General features: G+C 43.1%; 1 protein-coding gene across 18 annotated transcripts in view; it reads left to right on the forward strand.

Moving 5' to 3' along the window:
* Positions 1–19,705, forward strand: part of LOC125451742 (focal adhesion kinase 1) — a 481,699-nt gene that overhangs the window by 345,892 nt on the left and 116,102 nt on the right. For 12 of the 18 annotated variants that reach the window (XM_059646207.1, XM_059646206.1, XM_059646200.1 and 9 more), the window contains 3 exons: positions 10,625–10,681; positions 16,957–16,977; positions 17,158–17,255. In XM_059646207.1, coding sequence (XP_059502190.1) covers positions 10,625–10,681; positions 16,957–16,977; positions 17,158–17,255 — 176 coding nt within the window. The remainder of the gene's footprint in view (positions 1–10,624; positions 10,682–16,956; positions 16,978–17,157; positions 17,256–19,705) is intronic. The other 6 variants (XM_059646199.1, XM_059646211.1, XM_059646204.1 and 3 more) reach the window with 1 other exon arrangement.

Here is a 19,705-nt window from a genome sequence, read left to right on the forward strand (position 1 = left end):
TGAGGGGTTTGTCTTAAGAAGAGAGATTGAGCACTTTCGGCTTAGATTCCCTAGTGTTTAGAAGAATGAGAGGAGATATGATTGGGCTATATAAGATGCTAAACCAGATTGGCAAACTGGCCATAGAGACAATGCTACTAGTGAGTTTTGAGAAGATTTGTAGCTCAGGTTGAGTTTCTGGATGTGAGTTTGATCGCTGAGCTGGAAGGTTAGTTTTCAGACATTGTCACTTTTTTTTAAATTTGAAAAAAATATACTTTATTCATAGAATGTCCAAAAAATAAAACATTTATACACCTACCCAGTCATGCAAGCCACTCCGGGTTACCCAGGGGGTACGTACACCAACTAAAGGAAAAAAAACAAAACAGAGAAAAAAAACAAAGCAAAGAAACCACCCCGGCAGTCGTCACCCCGCACAGTCCCATTTGGCCCCCTGACCAGTTGGGGAAGGCGCCAGCTGGGCCCAGTTACCAGATAGGGATCTTTTTCCTATTCTGGGCGAGGGGGTTCATACGGTGGTCTTTCCCCACCGCGCCTTGGCGGCAGCTGCCCCAAGCTTTAGCGCGTCCCTCAGCACGTAGTCCTGGACCTTGGAGTGCGCCAGTCTGCAACACTCGGTCGGGGTCAGTTCTTTCAGCTGGCAGACCAGCAAGTTGCGGGCAGACCAAAGAGCGTCTTTCACCGCATTGATGGTCCTCCAGGCGCAGTTGATGTTGGTCTCGGTGTGCGTCCCCGGAAACAGCCCGTAGAGCACGGAGTCCCGCGTCATGGACCTGCTTGGGACGAACCTCGACAAATACCACTGCATCCCCCTCCAGACCGCCAGCGCATAGGCACACTCCAGAAGGAGGTGATCAACAGTCTCGTCCCCCCCGCAGCTGCCTCGAGGGCAGCGTGCGGTGGCGCAGAGATTCTGGGCATGCATAAAAGATCTCACTGGCAGAGCCCCTCTTACCGCCAGCCAAGCAATGTCCTTGTGCTTGTTTGAAAGTTCTGGCGATGAGGCATTCTGCCAAACGACTTTGGCAGTCTGTGTGGGGAACCACACGACGGGATCCACCCTCTCCTTTTCCCGAAAGGTCCCGAGGATACTACGTGCTGACCACTGCCTGACGGCCTTGTGGTCAAAGGTGTTTCCCTTCAAAAATTTCTCCACGAAGGACAGGTGGTACGGAACGGTCCAACTACTTGGAGCGTTCCGCGGCAACGAGGCCAGGCCCATCCTTCGTAACACCGGGGACAGGTGGAACCTCAGTAAGTAGTGACACTTGGTGTTTGCGTACTGAGGATCTACGCACAGCTTGATGCAGCCGCACACAAAGGTAACCGTCAGGGCGAGGGTGGCGTTCGGTACGCCCTTTCCCTCATTTCCCAGGTCTTTGTACATGGTGTCCCTGCGGACCCGGTCCATCCTCGACCCCCAAATGAAGTGGAAGATGGCCTGGGTGACTGCAGCGGCGCAGGTCCAGGTAATAGGCCAGGCCTGCGCCACATACAACAGTACCAAAAGCCCCTCGCACCTGACAACCAGGTTCTTACCCGCGATGGAGGGGGACCGGAGCGTCCACCTGCCCAGCTTCTGCTTCAATTTAGTGATACGCTCCTCCCAAGTCTTAGTGCACGCCCCAGCTCCACCAAACCAAGCACCCAGCACCTTCAGGTAGTCTGTCCTGACGGTGAAGGGGATGAAGGAGCGGTCATCCCAGTTCCCGAAGAACATGACCTCGCTCTTACCCCTATTGACTTTGGCACCCGAGGCCAGTTCAAACTGGCTGCAGATGTCCAATAGTCTACTCACCGACCGACGATCGGTGCAGAAGACGGCGACATCGTCAGTGTACAGGAAGGTCTTGACCTGAAGGCCTCCGCTGCCTGGGATAGTCACGCCTTTCAGGCTCACGTCCTTCCTGATGGAGGCGGCGAAGGGCTCCACACAGCACACGAACAAGGCAGGAGAGAGCGAGCAGCCCTGCCTGACTCCAGATCTAACAGGAAAACTGTCTGATTCCCACCCGTTGATCAAGACTGCGCTGACAATGTTGGCATAGAGCAGCCGGATCCAATTGCGGATGCCCTCCCCGAACCCCAATTTGGAGAGGACGTCCCTCATGTAAGCATGAGAGACCCTGTCGAAGGCCTTCTCCTGGTCCAGGCTGACGAGGCAGGTGTCCACCCGCCTGTGTTGTACGTAGGCAATCGTATCCCTGATGAGTGCGAGGCTCTCAGCAATCTTCCTGCCCGGCACAGCACAGGTTTGGTCAGGGTGAATCACCGACTCCAGGACAGACTTGACCCGGTTGGCTATGACCTTGGCCAGGATTTTGTAGTCCACGTTCAAAAGTGAAATGGGACGCCAATTCTTAATTTCTTCCCTCTCCCCCTCCCTCTTGTAAATGAGGCTGATGATGCCCTTCCTCATGGACTTGCACATTTCCCCTGCCCGAAGCGCACTATCGTACACCTCCAGCAGGTCCTGGCCGACCAGGCCCCACAGAGCGGAATACAGCTCGACCGGTAAGCCGTCGCTTCCGGGAGTCTTATTCCTCTCCAAGGACTTGAGGGCTCTGGTCAGCACGTCCAGGGATATCGGCCGGTCCAGCCACTCCCTCGTGCCGTCATCTAAGACCTCCGTGATAGACGACAGGAACGACTCGGAGGCCATGCTGTCCGTGGGCTTCGTGTCGTACAGTCCAGCATAGAAGGATCTGCTGATCCTCAAAATGTCGGGCCGAGACGATGTCACCGAGCCGTCGTCCTCCTTCAGCCGGCTAAGCACAGAGCTCTCTTTGTGCACCTTCTGATAGAAGAAACGCGAGCACGTCTCGTCCTGCTCCACGGAGCGGGCCCAAACCGCAAGATTATCCGGGAGGCCCTCCCCAAGTCCAAGGTCCAGCCCCTCCATCTGTCCCTGCATGCCCATTGCCTGGGCTAACTGCTGGACGCTCTCTGAGCTCAGGAAACCGACGGTGCTGCCTTCCGGGTGGCATCCCCCCGTCAGGGGTGCGGAGGCAGGAGGGTCCGGCTCCGGGTCAGGCTGGGGACGCGCTGTTTCCTTCTTCCCGCCTGGAAGTCCCGGGGGGCCCTCCAGTGCTCCAGCGGCACTTGACTGGGTGTCAGAGGGAGCCTCAGGACGCCTCCCGTCACCTGGAAGCGGGGTGCTGCTTTCCTTCCCCCTCGAGATCTTTAACTTCTGCTTCGGGTGGGCCCTCTCCGAATCCCCCTCGTCAGAGGAGCTCTTATAGCCCCCCTGTAGCTGCCTCTTTCCGCCTGATGGTTGCGGTTCCTGGGCCCGTCGATGCACCTTCCTCCTTGCTTTCCGGACTATTGTCCACTCCCCTGGGTCGCCTGTCGCCGCCTCCATTGACTCCGGGTTGTCGGGCGGGGATCGGAGCCTGCAGGGGTGCTTTGCTGGCCTCGGGCCCATCCTGCGGGGCTGGGCCCTCCTGCACATTAGTAGGGTCCTTGCTGGGCCCTGGTGCCTTCCTCTCCTCCGGGGGGGCTGGCCCCACATTGCCCCTGCCGGCGACCTGGGCGTAGGTGGTCCCCCGCCGCGGGCATGCCCTATAGAGGTGGCCTGCTTCCCCGCAAAGGTTGCAGCTTTTCTCTTGTGGGCAATCCTTTGCAAGGTGTCCCTCCTCCCTGCAGATAGTGGCTTTGCAGTAGGCTGCCACGTGACCTGACCTACCACAGGCATGGCAGACTTTAGGTTGCCCTGCATAGGTCAGGTAGCCCCTGCTCCCGCCGATCGCGAAGCTGGACGGTTGGTGTACGACGTTCCCGTCCGCGCCCATCCTCAGCGTCACCTTGACCTGCCTCTTACTGGCCCAGATGCCAGAGGGGTCCATGATGTCAGTTAGGTCCCCTTCCACCTTCACATACCTTCCGAGGAAGGTCAGGACATCAACTGCTGGCACATGCGGGTTGTACATATGTACAGTCACCATACGGCTCCTCTGTGCTGGCATCACAAACAGCGGGACAGCGGTCAATACAGAGAGGGGGCCCTCACCTTCTTTCTCCTCAAACCTCCAGGAAGCGCTCGCAAAGCTTGGCACTCCTGAAGGTCACGTCATAAAAACCTCCTCCGGGGAAATCCTGCAGGCAGTAAATGTCCGCAGCAGCGAACCCACAACAGTCCAACAGGACCCTCTTCACGAAGAAGGTGCGGTCCACAGGTGCACCTTCATCCACCTTCTTTACAGAAACACGGATGGTGTTCTGGACCCCCTGACCTGGGGCACGAGCACTTGCCACAGCCATCGTTGCAGGTTGGCTGCTCCCCTGAACCAGCGTTAGGCCGAAGCCAGCATTAAGATCCACTGGTCGCAAGGGTGCACAGCCAACCCGACGTCCTCCTTTCACCTCCAAGACAGCACTCTCCTCCTCTCGGTCCACAAGAGAGTGGGTCTTTATTTGGTTCCGGATGTAAGCTGGTTCACTGAGCTGTAAGGTTTGCTCCCAGATGTTTCGTCACCATTCTAGGTAACATCAACAGTGAGCCTCCAACAAAGTGCTGGTGTTATGTCCTGCTTTCTATTTATCTGTTTAGGTTTCCTTGTGTTGGTGATGTCATTTCCTGCATTGGTGATGTCATTTTCCTGACAGCCAAACAGAGACACGCATGAGAATTCCTAGAAGCATGACATTCCAACCGGAACTCCATCAACAAAACACATTAATTTGGAGCCAATCTACCATCCCCTGAGAGAAAGAACAGGAGATGACATCACCAACCCAAGGAAACCTAAACAGATAAATAGAAAGCGGAAGATAACACCAGCGCTTCATCGGAGGCTCACTGATGATGTTACCTAGAATGGTGACGAAACGTCTGAAAACTAACCTTCCAGCTCAGCGAGCAAACTCACATCCAGATAATGCTACCTCATGTAATACAACCTAGAATGAGAGGTCACAGTTTTAAGATAAGGGATAGCCGATTTGAAACAGAAACAAGGAGAAATTACTTCGCTAAAACAGTCTTAGATCTGTGGAATTCACTATGCTAGGATGCTAAGACATGTAAATTTGAGAAGGAGATAAATGGATTTTTGATTATTAATGAGTTGAAGGCTTTTGGAGAGCAGAGTTAAGGTTGCGATGAGATCAGCCATGATCATAAAATGGTGGAGCAGACTTGAGTGGCTGAATTGCCTACTTCTCGTATTCCTTATGAAAGGCCCATTCCGCCCCTGAGACTGTGCTCAGGGGTTTAGATAGTTTTGAGCACCTAAATATTTCCAGTAATGTCAAATTAGTGTTAGATGCTGATTGTCATAAACTGCATAATTTCTGCAACAGTTTATTGCATGCCTGTCAAAGTCCTCACTTATATCGTGACTGGTGTCATGTACTCCAAAACTGTGTCAGTGCTGTATGCAGCAGTTTCACCCAGACAACAGTCACCGAAAATTCTAATTTCTTGCCCTCTTTGTTAATATTGGTGATAAAGTTCAAGAATTAAAGAATCAGTTTAGGTGACAATACATCAAGTGAATCTTTCTTTAGGAGTTGTACATTTTCTTTTAAATTGTGTTAGTCCTCCTTGTACAAAAACAGTTCAGTAACCATTCACATAGGATAACGCCATTTGCCATTGCCATGTATCACCCAGGTACACAGCGTAGGCATGCAGGCACAGTGTTACAAAATGCCATACCAATTGCTATTTCCACTTATCATTTTGTTTGAGTATCAATGACATTATTGTTTCTGAGAATAGTATCTTTAATCTAATCATGTAAGAAAATTGAGTTAGCAAGTATACTGAAGATTGTCATTCTAATATTGTGATCTCATTGTCCCTCCAGATAAGCCTTTACTGTAAGATTTCTAATTGACTCTGTTTACTTATTCAGCATCAAATCCAAAAAAGCCTGTTCCCTTGTGTGTTCCTTAATGTATAAATCTGTTGGCAACTGACTAAACAGTGAATTCATGAAGTGGCAGTACCTGTGTTTTCTACCTTTTGTGGTTTCTCAACTCCATACATACTCATTTTCTTATTGAAAATTCTTTTTACTGTGTTTATCTCATCCTTTATTACCTTCATTACTCTCTCTCCTTGTCCATTTTGTTGTCTTTTTTCAAAGATCAAGATGTTTGAAAATATATTTCCTTCACAACTTTGATCAGCTAGCAATCACATCTCATTACCAGCTAAAAGATCAAATCTATTTGTGCCATTAACTAATCAGTTATGGTCTGATCCATCCATCTTTGCCCATTCAGATTTAACACCTTTAATTTTAACATTTTGTAACTTTGTCCTGATGTGACCTTAGTCGCTGATGCTCTGTTATGACTTTTCACCTGCCTTTCCTTCGACATCTGCTCCATATTCCCCAAATCACCACTTTGATCTACAGCCTTAATTTTTCTCTTCAGGCGTGAAAGATTTACCCTTGCCTGAGGCTTCCTTTCCCCCTTCTTAATTGCAGTCCTTTCTACTGCCCTCGTTAGACCATTCACAAGGATCCTGGGGTAGCCTTCTCTTTACCCAGTAATCTTGAAGCCCAGTGACCAAGACGAAGCTGAAGACAAGATAAGACAGGCTTGGACCAATATGTAGCGAGTGATACTGTGTCAGGGCCAAAAATTTAGCCAGGACATTGTGGCATTATCAAAACTTCCATCGTGAGCATCATGGGGATTGCGATTGGTCGGAATCACATCTGGACTAGCCATTTAAGTATGAACTGAGTAAAATACTGCAGAGGGTCAGGTTAGGGTAAGAGTTGAAGAAACAAAATATCACTGAAGCAAGAGAAGAAAGCTGGCATGAACAGGTAACAGCAGTGGCAGGTTTGAGAGACGCAGATCCAAATAAGATGCAATTAATGGATTTCAGTCTGGATGGAAAAGCAAAATGTGTATACAGTGATGAAAGAGAATTCACATTGCAAAGGCATGGCAGACAGAACAAATAAGGAGCAAAGATAGGCCACTTGGCCCTTTGAGCCTGTTCTGCTACTCCGTATGATCATGGCTGATCTGTTTTAACCTCACCCCTACACTTTTGATCACCTTCCAACCCCGTGGTAATCAAGAAGTTATCTATCTCTGCCTTAATAGTATTTAAAGATGCTGCATCCAAGAGAAGAGATGTGAAGAAATGGAGGAAGTGACGATGACTCTTTAATTATCTAGATCTAAGGGTTTTGTAGTTAATTTATTCTGTGCCCTTGTGTGTGAACTTGTTTTAAACCGATTCCTTTTATTTGCACAGTAATGGATTGATTAGATGTAAAAACTACAGTTAATAATTGATGCCTGTTTAAATATTTCTTACGTTTAATTGCTGGAAAGTTGTCACTAATAAAAATTACTCAGGTTACTGCAGCTAGAATAAACTGCTTAACAGGTGGAATTTTTCATTCCTTTAAAAATATTTAACTAGCTTCATGCATATGTTTAACAATGAACGTTTTTACATGTATCAGTGGTGCTCATACACGAGTCTTGACCACACAAATTACTGACATATACTTATACATTGGCTGGTCTCTCTGTTCCAAGTTGCTGAATTTGTGCGTTGTAAATTTTTGGCATTTTAAAATTGAGCATAAGTGTATCAGGACTTTATTAGGAGCAGGATTTTTCGGATGCAGGATTTTCCATCCAACCTCCCTGAGTGCCAATTAGGAACGCATCCTCACAAATCACAGCAGCTCTGCAGCCATTTAATCCTTTGTGGAGTGTTAATTGAGTGGAGATTGAACTTGCATCGTCAACCTGGTTGGCTAGGTGCTCTGCTGTCCCAGCAGCACCAATGGCAGTTGTGGCCAGGATTAGAACTATATTTAGTCCCAGAATCTTTGCAGCCTAAAACCAGATAATTGTAGGGGGCTTCACAGAAGGAAAATAGAGAAGATTAGGGTCTTGATAAGGAAGCCATTCTAGATAGGACAGCCTTTTGTTTGGGGAAGGGGGGTTGTTGGTGAGCACCTGGTGTGGAAAAGAGGTCTTCAGTTGCATCTCCATTTCCCACTTAAGACTCCAGTGGTGTGTTCTGAACTTCTCAATTCCTTGCATTCCTCCTGACAACCTCAAAATTTAAACCCCGCAGTTGCAGATACTTAAGGGCCTCAGCTGGGGCAAAGCCAGGCATTAGGTTGAAACTACAGACAGATGAGGGCGGGTTGGAAGACTCCGGGAGGACCATCTTGGGAATTTTACTGCCCCTTAATCCCGTATGCAAACCTACCGGCAGGGCAGTATGAAATTCTGCTCTGTGTCTGGATTGCTGTAAAAAGAACGAAGATGATATGGAAAGCCTTAAAAAAAAATACATCGGAGTTGTACATTCAGTTAATTTAATTCCCACAGCTTCTAAGATTAAGAACATACCACAGCTTTTTCAATGGCCTTATTCTGTCCCTACTCAGGCCTGTATTCTGTAACCTATCCTCCGATCTAATCTGAAATCACCTTGTCTCATCCAGTATTTTCCTTTGGCTATCGTAAAGCATAGCTCATCTCAGTGACACCTTATGTCTTCCCTTCTTCAGGTTGCGTCCCTCCCCACAAATGTTGTTAACCTGCTCTCCTCTAAACACCAATGCTTAATGCCTTTGGTCTTTCCAATTACTGTTTGGTAATCAACAATTGTATTCTCTCTAAATGCTCAAATGAGTAGCCACCACTCAGCTTGGACTTGCATCTCACAACATTCCATAATTAGTTCCCAGATCACTTCATTTTGTTTTCTGCTCACAGCTCCAAGGATACCCTGGTCAAAGTGACATATCTCTGGTTTCTCTGGACTGTTGGATACAATTATATAAGCTTGACCATCAGCCATCTTTAGATTGTATATCATGACTCCATCCTGCCTGCCCCAACACCCTGATGGCTTCATCAGATATGTACCCAGTCTTTAATCTTTCTCCCTTCCTTTTATATTTCTGACAACATCAATTGTCATCTGTGACATGCAGAGTATACTGCACCAGATGGACTGCAGCTGTTCAGGAAGGCACCTCACCAGCACCTTCAAGAGCAGTTTGGGATGTGCAACAAATGCTGGCTTTGCTTGTGATGAGAACACCTCAATAATATGAAAGGATTAAATAAACTTTAGCAATATTTAATGTTGTTCAATACCACTGTCCTATTTGACTGCATAGACAGTATTAAATTCTGGATCACGAAGGAGGTTTGTTCATTGCAAGCTCTCCCACCCAATACATGGAACCAATTAATTTCCTCCCTCTTTGTGGCAATTTAAATAGAATACAATGGTGCACAAAGTTGGTGCCTCATTTTATCTTGCGATGGAGTTTTAAACTCTTCATCCTGGATGCCACCAATTCTGTCTGCAAAGTCTCTGCTTCTGACCTGACTTCATCCTTCAGCCCCTTTTTGCCAACTAAATTGCTCCAATGTTCTCCTTGACATGCATCCAAGTTCTGCCTTCAGAAACTTGCCTTGTGTTCAAAACTCCATCACCCAGGTTCAATGTATTGCCATGCTGCCCTTTTCCCCTTGTTCGCTAGCCTTCATTTGATGTCTTTTTGCTTTTAAATTTCCTTTTTTGGACAATCCATAGCCTCACTCCTTATTATCATTGCCACTACTTTCAGATTCTGTTCCTGTACATTCTTTTTTCCCCAATCTTCCATCTGTTCCCTCTTCTGCGTACTTTTCATTGCAGAACTATTAACTTTGGTTTTCTACCCTGCTCTTCACATTGAATTGCAACCCCTCCTTTAAAAGCTTCTTGAAAATGTATCTCTAACTTGCCATTTTACTCTCATTTTTTGACTGAAGTGCTCTGGGGTGTTTTATTAAGTCAAAACAGCTATGTAAGTGAAAGTTGTTAATGCGTATCAAGTGACAGATGTTGTCCTTCAGTTTTCTGTGAAGTAAGTGAATTTGGTTAAATGCTTTAACCACCACTATATATGTGTGTTTTAAAAAAATCAAGGAAATCTGTAAATGTTTTTTGAAATTATATTCCATTTAACTAATGTAAATGGTCCAAATGAAATACTTCTTTTTTAAACCATAGTTACTAGGCCAATTGCCAGAAATTTCAATGTGTGGGAAGTCATCAGAGCTGAATTCTGGGAAAAGACCACCTTTGTTTTCCCTTGTGTTGTATTGCTCGATAATAACTTCAGCCAGATAGAACCTTGACATTTTGTTTAAATCGCAGGGAGCCAGCAGAAAGGGTTTTGCCAATTTTGAGCTTGCCATGGTATACAGACCTTTTATATTGAGTTTCCTTATTAAACTTTGAATGTGTTCTCAACATAGATTAGTGCTTTCCTATTTTATTTAAAGATTTGTTCGTGTTTTTTCCCATCTCATCAGGGGTTATCCCCTACTTGCTGTTCTTCCTTTTTCTAAGAAGGAAGGCTGTACTTAAGATTAGATGATGTCATCTTATTCACCAGGAATAGCTTAGCATTCTGGCTGTCTATACACGTCACTTTCTGTAATAGCGATTGAGAGAAATCTAAGTAGTTTCTTTTGAAAAGCGTGGGCTTCAGCTTGTCTAAAAGGAAAGCAGACATTTATCTTCTAATGCCTTCCTTATGCTGTGTGTCTAAGTTTAATTAGAAACGGTTTGTGCCTTGAGCAAACTCAGTTAAAATGCGTGGTTCTTCACTTGCAGAAACCGATGACTACGCAGAGATCATAGATGAAGAGGACACATATACCATGCCCTCCAGTAAGTACATTTGCCGTTCTGTAATGGCTATATGTGGCCCAGTTTTAAACATCTGTTAAATAGTAAACGTTTACGTCAGCATCAGCTCGGTACTCGTGTGTGTCTGACTTAAGGCATTCCAAGTAAGTTGATGTCCAAATGCTCAATCGAGAGCGGACAAAAAATAACTCCTGAGTACTTTTTTATATATTTAAAATAATTAGTTTCTGACATTGTTTAGGAATGTTCATAGTGCTGTTGATAGAATATGGCATTCAATTTCATAGCCACATTTAAAGGTTAAATCTGTTTGTTGCTTGTGCTGAGTACTTGAAAATTATGAGGTTTAAATGAATTTACTCACAGCAGATTTGTTAACACACTCAGTGATAATTGATAAATTGTGAACATTTGTTTCTTTTCAAAGTCCAAAGTAAATTAAAGTGTTTGTTATTTGGTTCCTTTATTTTGTTTCATAGCTTCCTTTGGACACAATTCCATGAAATATTGTTTTTAATAGCACTGTAGTATTGCAGTAGTGCAGGGTGTTAATCATGAGAGAACTGAGCGTGAACCGATTTCTCCAATGATTCATCCAAGTTTCACAGTGGACGCTGGCCATTGTTCAATGGATAACGGATATTTGGAAGTTATTTACAACAGGACTAATTGAGTAGTTGAAGTATGACAGTTGATTTGACTGCAGCTGTTAACAGAATTTTGGTGTGTGTTGTTTTCCATGATACATTGGTACTTGAGATATTAGATGCAGCAGTGATATAATATTAAACTTTTCTGACTGTGAGTAGAATATGTACCATATTCTGCCAGAGTGAGGTCGGAGAAAAAGAAATACGTCACACACAGTTAAAATCGTATATTATAGTTCCATGTTGTTTTCAAGATTATTCAATAGTTTAATTATTAATAATGAATTTTCAGAAACCGATCAATATCACCACTTATTCTGTTGGAATACTTAACAAAGTTTTAATGTCCGCTGGATAAAAATCAGTGCTAGGTCAGTCCCCAATATCAACAATGACGTAGTTCCCTGGCACATTCTTGTAAAATGTCCCAAGGCTTTTCCAGATTGCTATCAGATAAATTTGAAAAAGGAAAGGACTGGGTTTTCAGCAGTAACTCAAAGGAAGAAAGAGAGATAGATAGGTTTGTAGAGGGATTTACAAAGCTTAGGTCATCAGCAGCTCAAAAGTATGGATTTCCAGTGATGAAGCAATTAAAGTTGAGGATGCTGAAGAGTCCAGAATTGGAAGAATGCCGGTATCTTAGAAGATGTAAGTGCCAAAAGGAGTTAGAGACTGGAGGTAGCAATGCCCAACGTAAATTTGAAAACTTCAGATTTTTGTATGTTCACTTCTGCCTCAAGCAGTTTCCATGGTCAACCATGGAAATATATTAACATCATATATTAATAATATATTAGAACAGAAAAGCTAGCAATTTGGAATAAATAAGTCAGTGTTTTAATGATGAAGTGAAGACTTTGGCTAGGATTGTACCAATTGACCTCCTTTCATCTTTCAGCACTTTTAATTTTATTTCAGAATTTTAGCATGCATAATTTAGTTTTCTCTCATTATTTAACCTACATACTGAACCTGTTACTGCGTGCTAATTTTTTTTCAATCATTGGGTACCTGGGTTTGGAACTTGGAATTCACTGTCTGTAAGGGTGATGAAGGCAGAAGACCTCATAATATATAAGTATTTAGACATATACTTGCAATGTAAGGGGGCCAAATGTGGGCCAAGTGCTGGAAAGTGAAGTTAGAATAGTTAGACTGTTATTTGTGATTGATGCAGTTTGATGGTTCGAAGAGCCTTTTTCTGTGCTGCAGACCATGCAATGACTGATAGAAAAACAGTATATGTGAGAAGTTTTGGATTTTTCTAAGTCGCTAAGACAGTGGAGGTGGTTCCAGCATTTGTGAGCTGATAATGAACGTTGCTTTGACACAAAGATCTAAGAGATAAAAGTTGCAGCCTGTCACCTCTCCTGGAGGGGTAGTTACAAGACTTATGATGTTGAAAGTGCTGTCAGGATCTAATTCAAGATATAGAGTGATTCTGGAATTTGCAGCATTTAGGGATGTCCTGGTATGTGGGAGGATGTGAGCTGGGATAATGATGATCAGATGTGGGATTATGGGGTGGAAGATATTACCAAGTGTGGTTGACACTGCAGTGATAGGAAAATAGAGGAGAATAGGAGTTTCAGATGGCCATGTAAACATTGAGGGCTGAGAGCTCAGAAAAGTATGTAAAAAGTGGGAGATATTAAAGGATGACTTACATTTATTTTAATCCTTTTATGTCCTCAGAATGGCTCACAGTGCTTTTACTATCAATGAAGCACTTTTAAACTTCTAAACAGGTTGTAGGAAACATAACCCCCAATTTGCCACAAAAAATCATTTTGTGAAACCAGGAATACTCCGTGTACCGCACAGAAGTAATGATTGTGTCTACCACTTGAGATATCTGTGAACAATTGCTGATTATCAGTGCTACTATTTACTTCACATTACAGAATGAGCAAGAGCTAGGACCTTTGATGTGACCTTGGTATTATGGGATACAGAGAATAAAATCCAAGTGACCTTGCATCTTTACCTATGTATTTGTACACCGCTACTAAAATATCGACTGTTTGGTCCAATCACCCCAAGTTGCAAGTACTCAAAAAGGGCATTGATATAACTGTGTACTGTTGATACCCAAAAGGCCAGAGAATCACTGATCCAAATTGTGAAGACTTGATGCTTTTTTTTCTGTTAATAGAATCGCATATTTATCAAAGCCAATTCTGCACTGGTTCTGCAATTACTACATTGATAATGCAGTATCCATTGAGTTGTAGTCACTGGCTTGTTGGTGGTATCATTTTCCTCAAAGATTAACTGCCACAGGGATCTCAACCTTTATCAGTCTCCTGTCACTGCCCTTACGTGATCCACACAGATCAACTATATTCAGTGCAATATATCGGCCATCCATTTGCCCCTCTGCTCAGTTTTCAATCAATCATTCCTTCCAATATTTGTCTCAGTCCACTATCAGCTCTAATGATGTGACCAAAATATTGTATCTTCCTCTGCCTTCCTGTACTATTTTCCCTGTCTGTTTTTCTTAGTCTTTTCCTGTACTTGCTCATTAGGCTTCCTGTCTTTGTGGTATATATCAAACAACACCTTTTGATTATTTAAATGTACTGATTTAGACAAATTTTGAAAACGTTGTTGAATAGTTAATTGCCAAAGCCAAAGCAAGATATTATTACTCACCACAGAATACAAGAAACATCCTAGGAACAGCTATAAATTAGGAGATAGAAGGGAAGAAGGAACTTTGGGGTGGGTTGGGGTGCTGAGGGGGAATCACTGACCGCAGTGAAATGGGCCTGGGAAAATAGTTGGAGCTTCAGCCTGACGAACTTCATCCTTGGGCTTTAAAAGAAATGACTAGTAAGATAGTTGATGGATTGATTTTAAATGTCCAAAACTACCTTGATTTTCACATTAGATTTTATGGTAGCAAAAATGTCTCCTTTATCTAAATATGGAGGGAGACAAATCAGAAAACTACAGGCCAACTAGTTTAAAACCACAGGCCAGTTGTGAAAATTTTAGAATCTTTTATTAAGGAAGCTATAGAATGACACTTCTATATAAGTAATTTGTTGATTAGTTCAAGGTAATGTGGCAGAGTTAATGTGGTTTTATAAAAGGTAAGTCGTGTCTAATGATCGTTTAGAATTCTTTTTTGAGGAAATAGTATGTGCTCTGGATAAAAGGATTCAGATGGATGTACTGTACTTTGATTTGCAGAAGGCACTTGTGAAAGTGCCACATCATAGGTTATTGTGGAAAACAAAAGAAGGGGAGAACAATAGATTGGTTAGAAAGTTGGCTGGCTGACAAGAAATCGGGAATGTACACAAATTGCTCTTTTACAGTTTGGCAAGGTGTAATGAATGGCATAACACGGATTGGTGTTGGGATCTCAACTGCTTAAAAATCATATAACTGACTTAGATGAAGGGATGGAAGGGATGGTTGCTAGATTTATTGATACAAAAATAGGTAGAAAAGTAAAGAGGATGTAAGAAGGCATCAAAAAGATATCAATAGGTTAAGTGAGTGTGCCAAGATTTGGCAAATAGAATATAATGTAGAAAATGTGAAATTTTTATTTTTGGCAGGAAGAATAAAGAAAACATATAACTTCTGAGAAATTTATGACCTCTGAGAGGTGGATTTTGGGCATACTAGTGTATGAATTGCAAATGTAGGTATAGCGAGTAATATACAAGTACAGCAAGTAATTAAGAAAGGGGTCTTGACATGATAGATATGAACAGGATGTTTCTTGTTATGGAAGAATTACACTTTTAAAATAACAAGTCACTCATTTAAAACTGAGATGAAACTAAATTTTACTTAAGAGGTCCGAGTGTTTTCGGAACTTTTGTCCTGAAAAGGTGATAGAAGTGCATATTTTTACAGCAGAAGTGGAATTAATCTTGGTAAACAAGTGAATGGAAGATTATCAGGAGTGGACAAGAATGTGGATTTGTGGAGGTTACAATCAATGGCCTTATTAAACGAAGGAGCAGGCTCAAGGGTTTCACTGGCCTATGGCTACTCTTGTTTTATTTCATTATATTTCCACATCTTTCAGACTCTTCCACTGTTGCTTAGTTATTGAATCCAAGCATCCAGTACTAGGTGAGCAGAAATTTTCTCAATTAAACACTGCAGAGACTTAACAGCAACAATTTGCATTTCTATAGCTCCTTTAACATAAAACCTTACTTTCAGTCCCACTTCTAGATTAAAATTCTCCCAGGCAACAGTCTGATACTAAACCAGACCTGTTGTAAAGAGAGTCATATTCGAAGATTGCTAATTTCTACCTCTGAATCATTGTCTAATTCCCTGCTTCAGGTAATCTGATGCTGAATCCCTTAGCCATGCCTTCATTACTTCCAGACTTGATTATTTCACCATGTTTCTGGTTGGTCAGCCGCATGCAAACTTCTGTAAACTTCAGGCCATCCAAAACCCTGCTCATGTTCTGACTGGCACTAAATTCCTTTTGGCTACTTCCTTTGTGCTTGCTGACCGACATTAGCTTACATTCATGCAACATCTTGATTTTAAAATTCTCATCCTTTTTAAAAATTTTTATGATTTCAAATGCCTCTTGGACCCCTTCTGTCTCTTACTCTGTAATCTTCTTCAGCCTCTTAACCCCTTTTGATAAAGCACTCATCTAAATCTTGAATCACTTCCCAATTTTAATTGATAAATGATTGTTGGAAGTGCTTTCAGTTGCCCAGCCCCCAAGCTCTGGAATTTCTCCCCCCCCCCCCCCCACACCCCTCTGCCTCTGTGTCTCACTTTCTTCTTATAAGACAGTCCTTAAAATCACTTCTTTGTCTTAAGTGATCTAAAATTGCCTAATATGGCTTGGTGTCATATTTCATCTTCTTACAATCCAATGAAGCACCTTGGAATGTTTTATTGCAGTGGAGACACGATAGTTTGTTTTTATCTTCTGTCTGCTTTTTCTGATTTTATTTCATTCAACAAAAAAATTATTCCCTGAAGTATACCAATTGGGCAGTATACGAACCCACAGTTTGATGATTAGTTTTAAAAATTTAACAGGGAATGAAGCTCAGTTTGGGTTAATTTATGCCAAATGCCATCTCGTTCCCTTTTCATGCTGTTAAAGGGTGCGGTGTTAAACTAAGAATCTACATGCTCATTCAGGTGGATGTGGAAGATGGAATATCACAGTTTCAAAGAACAGAGGAGTTATTCCAGATGTTCTGGCCAGCATTTATCCGTCAATCCACAACTGAAAAATAGATGATGTCATTGTAGTCTCACTGCTGTTTGTGGAAGATTTCTGATGCAAGTTGGCTGCTGCATTTAGTACCTTACAACAGTTCAGAAGTAATTAATTGGTTGTAAAGCACCTTGAGACTTCCTGAGATTGTTAAAAATGCTGTTTAACCCACATTTCTTTTGTTCTACAAATTTATAAGAAACCTGCTGCTTCATTTGAATTTTTCATCTAAAGAGGTTTTGTTTTCTTTTAAATTTTTGTTCTTTTTTGCGCAAAAGAATTGATGGTTTAATCCATTGTTCAGCATTCACTGCAGTACCATGCTACGTAAAATGCATTATTTCATATTTATCAACAGAAACTGTAATATACACTGCTTTTTGATTTTCTTCCTCCTACTCCCAATTGCAATGCAGAAAGCTATGGCATAGATGAAGGTAATGAAATTGTTTATTAATCGTTGCCTGATTTTTCTGCTTGCTGCCTGTTGGATGAATATAATTTTTGCCAAGTTGTGTGTCACTTAAGTGTGTAACCTTCTATCAATTTTGAAAAAACCGTGAAAATAATTTGACTCTTAAATTGATTTAATAGCTAATTATCTCCAATCTTTACAGCCAGAGATTATGAGATACAGAGGGAAAGAATCGAATTGGGCCGCTGTATTGGAGAGGGGCAGTTCGGTGATGTGCATCAAGGAATTTACATGAGTCCTGTGAGTAATTTAGAAATTAAGTGTCTATGACAAGGTTAAAAGCATTTATGGTTAAACAGAAAATCAGAACAGTGCCCAGTAGTTCCAGTGTAAGTGTGGAATCTCCTTAGGCCACAGCAGGTTCAAAAGTTGTTTTGCCTTTCATTCTGTGGAAGACGCCCTGAATTGCATGGGTAAACTTTTTGCATTGAATCATGTTCCACAAGCAAAGATCTCCTTGTAATCACTGCAGAGGATGCCCAGTTGCCAAAATATCTGTCATTCAGATAGCCTGAAACCAAGCATGAAGGGAATTCGAAAAGAATACCTTTTAACAATACAGCCAGAAAGTGTAAGCACACTCCTGATACTCCCTACAATTATCTACTGCCAAAACCTTTTTTGCTAAGTGCTACAATAATAAGTATGGGAAGCTTAAGTTTGGAAGTATCCTCCAGAAACACGATTTGCACTCTGGAGTTGTGGGGCAGGCATCATCAAATTGGGCCAGTCTCTGATCTGAGACTGCAACTCATTTCTGTAACAGGTCCTTAATCCCTCTGGTCTCACCCTCATATCCCTAAACCACGTCTATGCCTCTTCATGCCCTCCAAGTTACCTCCACACTCATCCTTACAACTTCACACCATGCATGCTCATAGCTGTAGCCAATCACCCGGTATCCACCGTGGGCAGACTCGGGAGCCACGTGGAAATGAAAACTACTTCTAACAATTTTTGAACAGTGTCATTCCTACACATTTTGATACCAAAAGAAAGAACTTCTTTTAATTTATTCACCTGTCGTGGGCATCACTAGTTGGGCCAACATTTATTATCCATCCCTACTTACCCTTGAGATGATGGTGCTGTGCTGCCTCCTTGGGCTGCAGTCCACATGCTGTAGGTAGATCCACAATGCAATCAGAAGGGAATTCCACAATTTTGACCCTGCAACAGTAAAGGAATGGCGAGGTGTTTCCAAGTCAGGATGTTGAGTGGCTTGGAGGAAAACTTGCAGGTGATGGTGTTCCCATACTTCTGCCCATGTCTTTCTCGATGGTAGTGGTCAACAGTTTGGAAGATGTTGTGTAAAGATCTTTGGTGAATGTGTGCACTGCGTCTTGTAGATGGTACACACTGTTGCTACTGACCATTGGTGGTGGAGGGAGTGGATGTTTGTGACTGTGGCGCTAATCAGGCGGGCTGCTTTGTCCTGGATGGTTTCCAGCTACCTGAGTGTTGTTTGAGCTGCGCTTATCCTGGCAAGTGTGGCGTATTCCATCATGCTTCTGACTTGTGCCTTGTAGATGGTGGATGGGCTGTGGGAAGTCAGGGCAAGAATTACTTGTCAAGGTGTGCCTACCCTCTGGTCTGCTGTTGTAGCCACTATATGTATGGCATGTCCAGTTCAGTTTACAGTTGAAAATCCACTTGGGCTACTTCAAAGAATTTTAAAATTCTATCAGTTATAAAGCAAACCAACCACATCAAAACTAGAGATAACAAGGTGTAGAGCTGGATGAGCACAGCAGGCCAAGCAGCATCAGAGGAGCAGACAGGCTGATGTTTCGGGCCTAGACCCTTCTTCAGAAGTCAGGGTCTTCTGAAGAAGGGTCTATGCCCGAAACGTCAGCTTTCCTGCTCATCTGATGCTGCTTGGCCTGCTGTATTCATCCAGCTCTACAACCTGTTTTATCAGATTCTCCAGCATCTGCAGTTCCGACTGTCTCTCACATCAAAACTAGCTTATTTTTAATAGCCTTATAAAACTGAGAAGTAATGTGGAGCTTTAGAAACTCAGCCAAGCTATCACAATTGTCTCAGTAGTAAAGCTTCTTGAAAGATCTACATTGAGGTCTACTGAAAGTGCAGGAGCAGATGACAATCTTGTTTTATAAGCTACACTGGATGGCTTGTCAATCTCTATACTACAGCAGTATGTGGGTTTTTTTGTCCTTGCCTGACAACTTTGGCCTAATATTTTCATGTTTCAAGGGCTGATGATCGAATAGTGTTGAATCATGAAGCATAAATTGTTCTTGGCTACCCCAAAAGGGGGTTTATGCCTGTTCAATTTGTGACTCTCTTGTTTGGTTGAAGTCCTTGGAACAACCAAAACGTGGTCTGCTTAAAGCCTGCTCTAATTTCAAAAGGCCCTGATCAGTTCCGATTCAAACCTCGTCTCCTGCCCCTAGTTGACACAAATGGCATCTGCTGAAAATGGAGGCTGCACTCCACATCTAGGTATTGCATGCCATTTTAAAATTCCTTCAAAGTTGGCCCAATGGCATAAAAATCTGGCACTTATTGTAGGCAGTTATCTTGTCAAGATGTAAGAACCCAGACAGCGCAGCACGTTCATCTTCATGAAATCAATAACTTGGATCTTACTAGATTTTCAATTTTTGAAAGAAACAGAAGGGCCTGGGCCCAAAACGTCAACTTTTGTGCGTCTAAGATGCTGCTTG

Source organism: Stegostoma tigrinum, chromosome 5 (genome assembly GCF_030684315.1).
Source record: "Stegostoma tigrinum isolate sSteTig4 chromosome 5, sSteTig4.hap1, whole genome shotgun sequence".
Classification (NCBI taxonomy): Eukaryota; Metazoa; Chordata; class Chondrichthyes; order Orectolobiformes; family Stegostomatidae; genus Stegostoma; species Stegostoma tigrinum.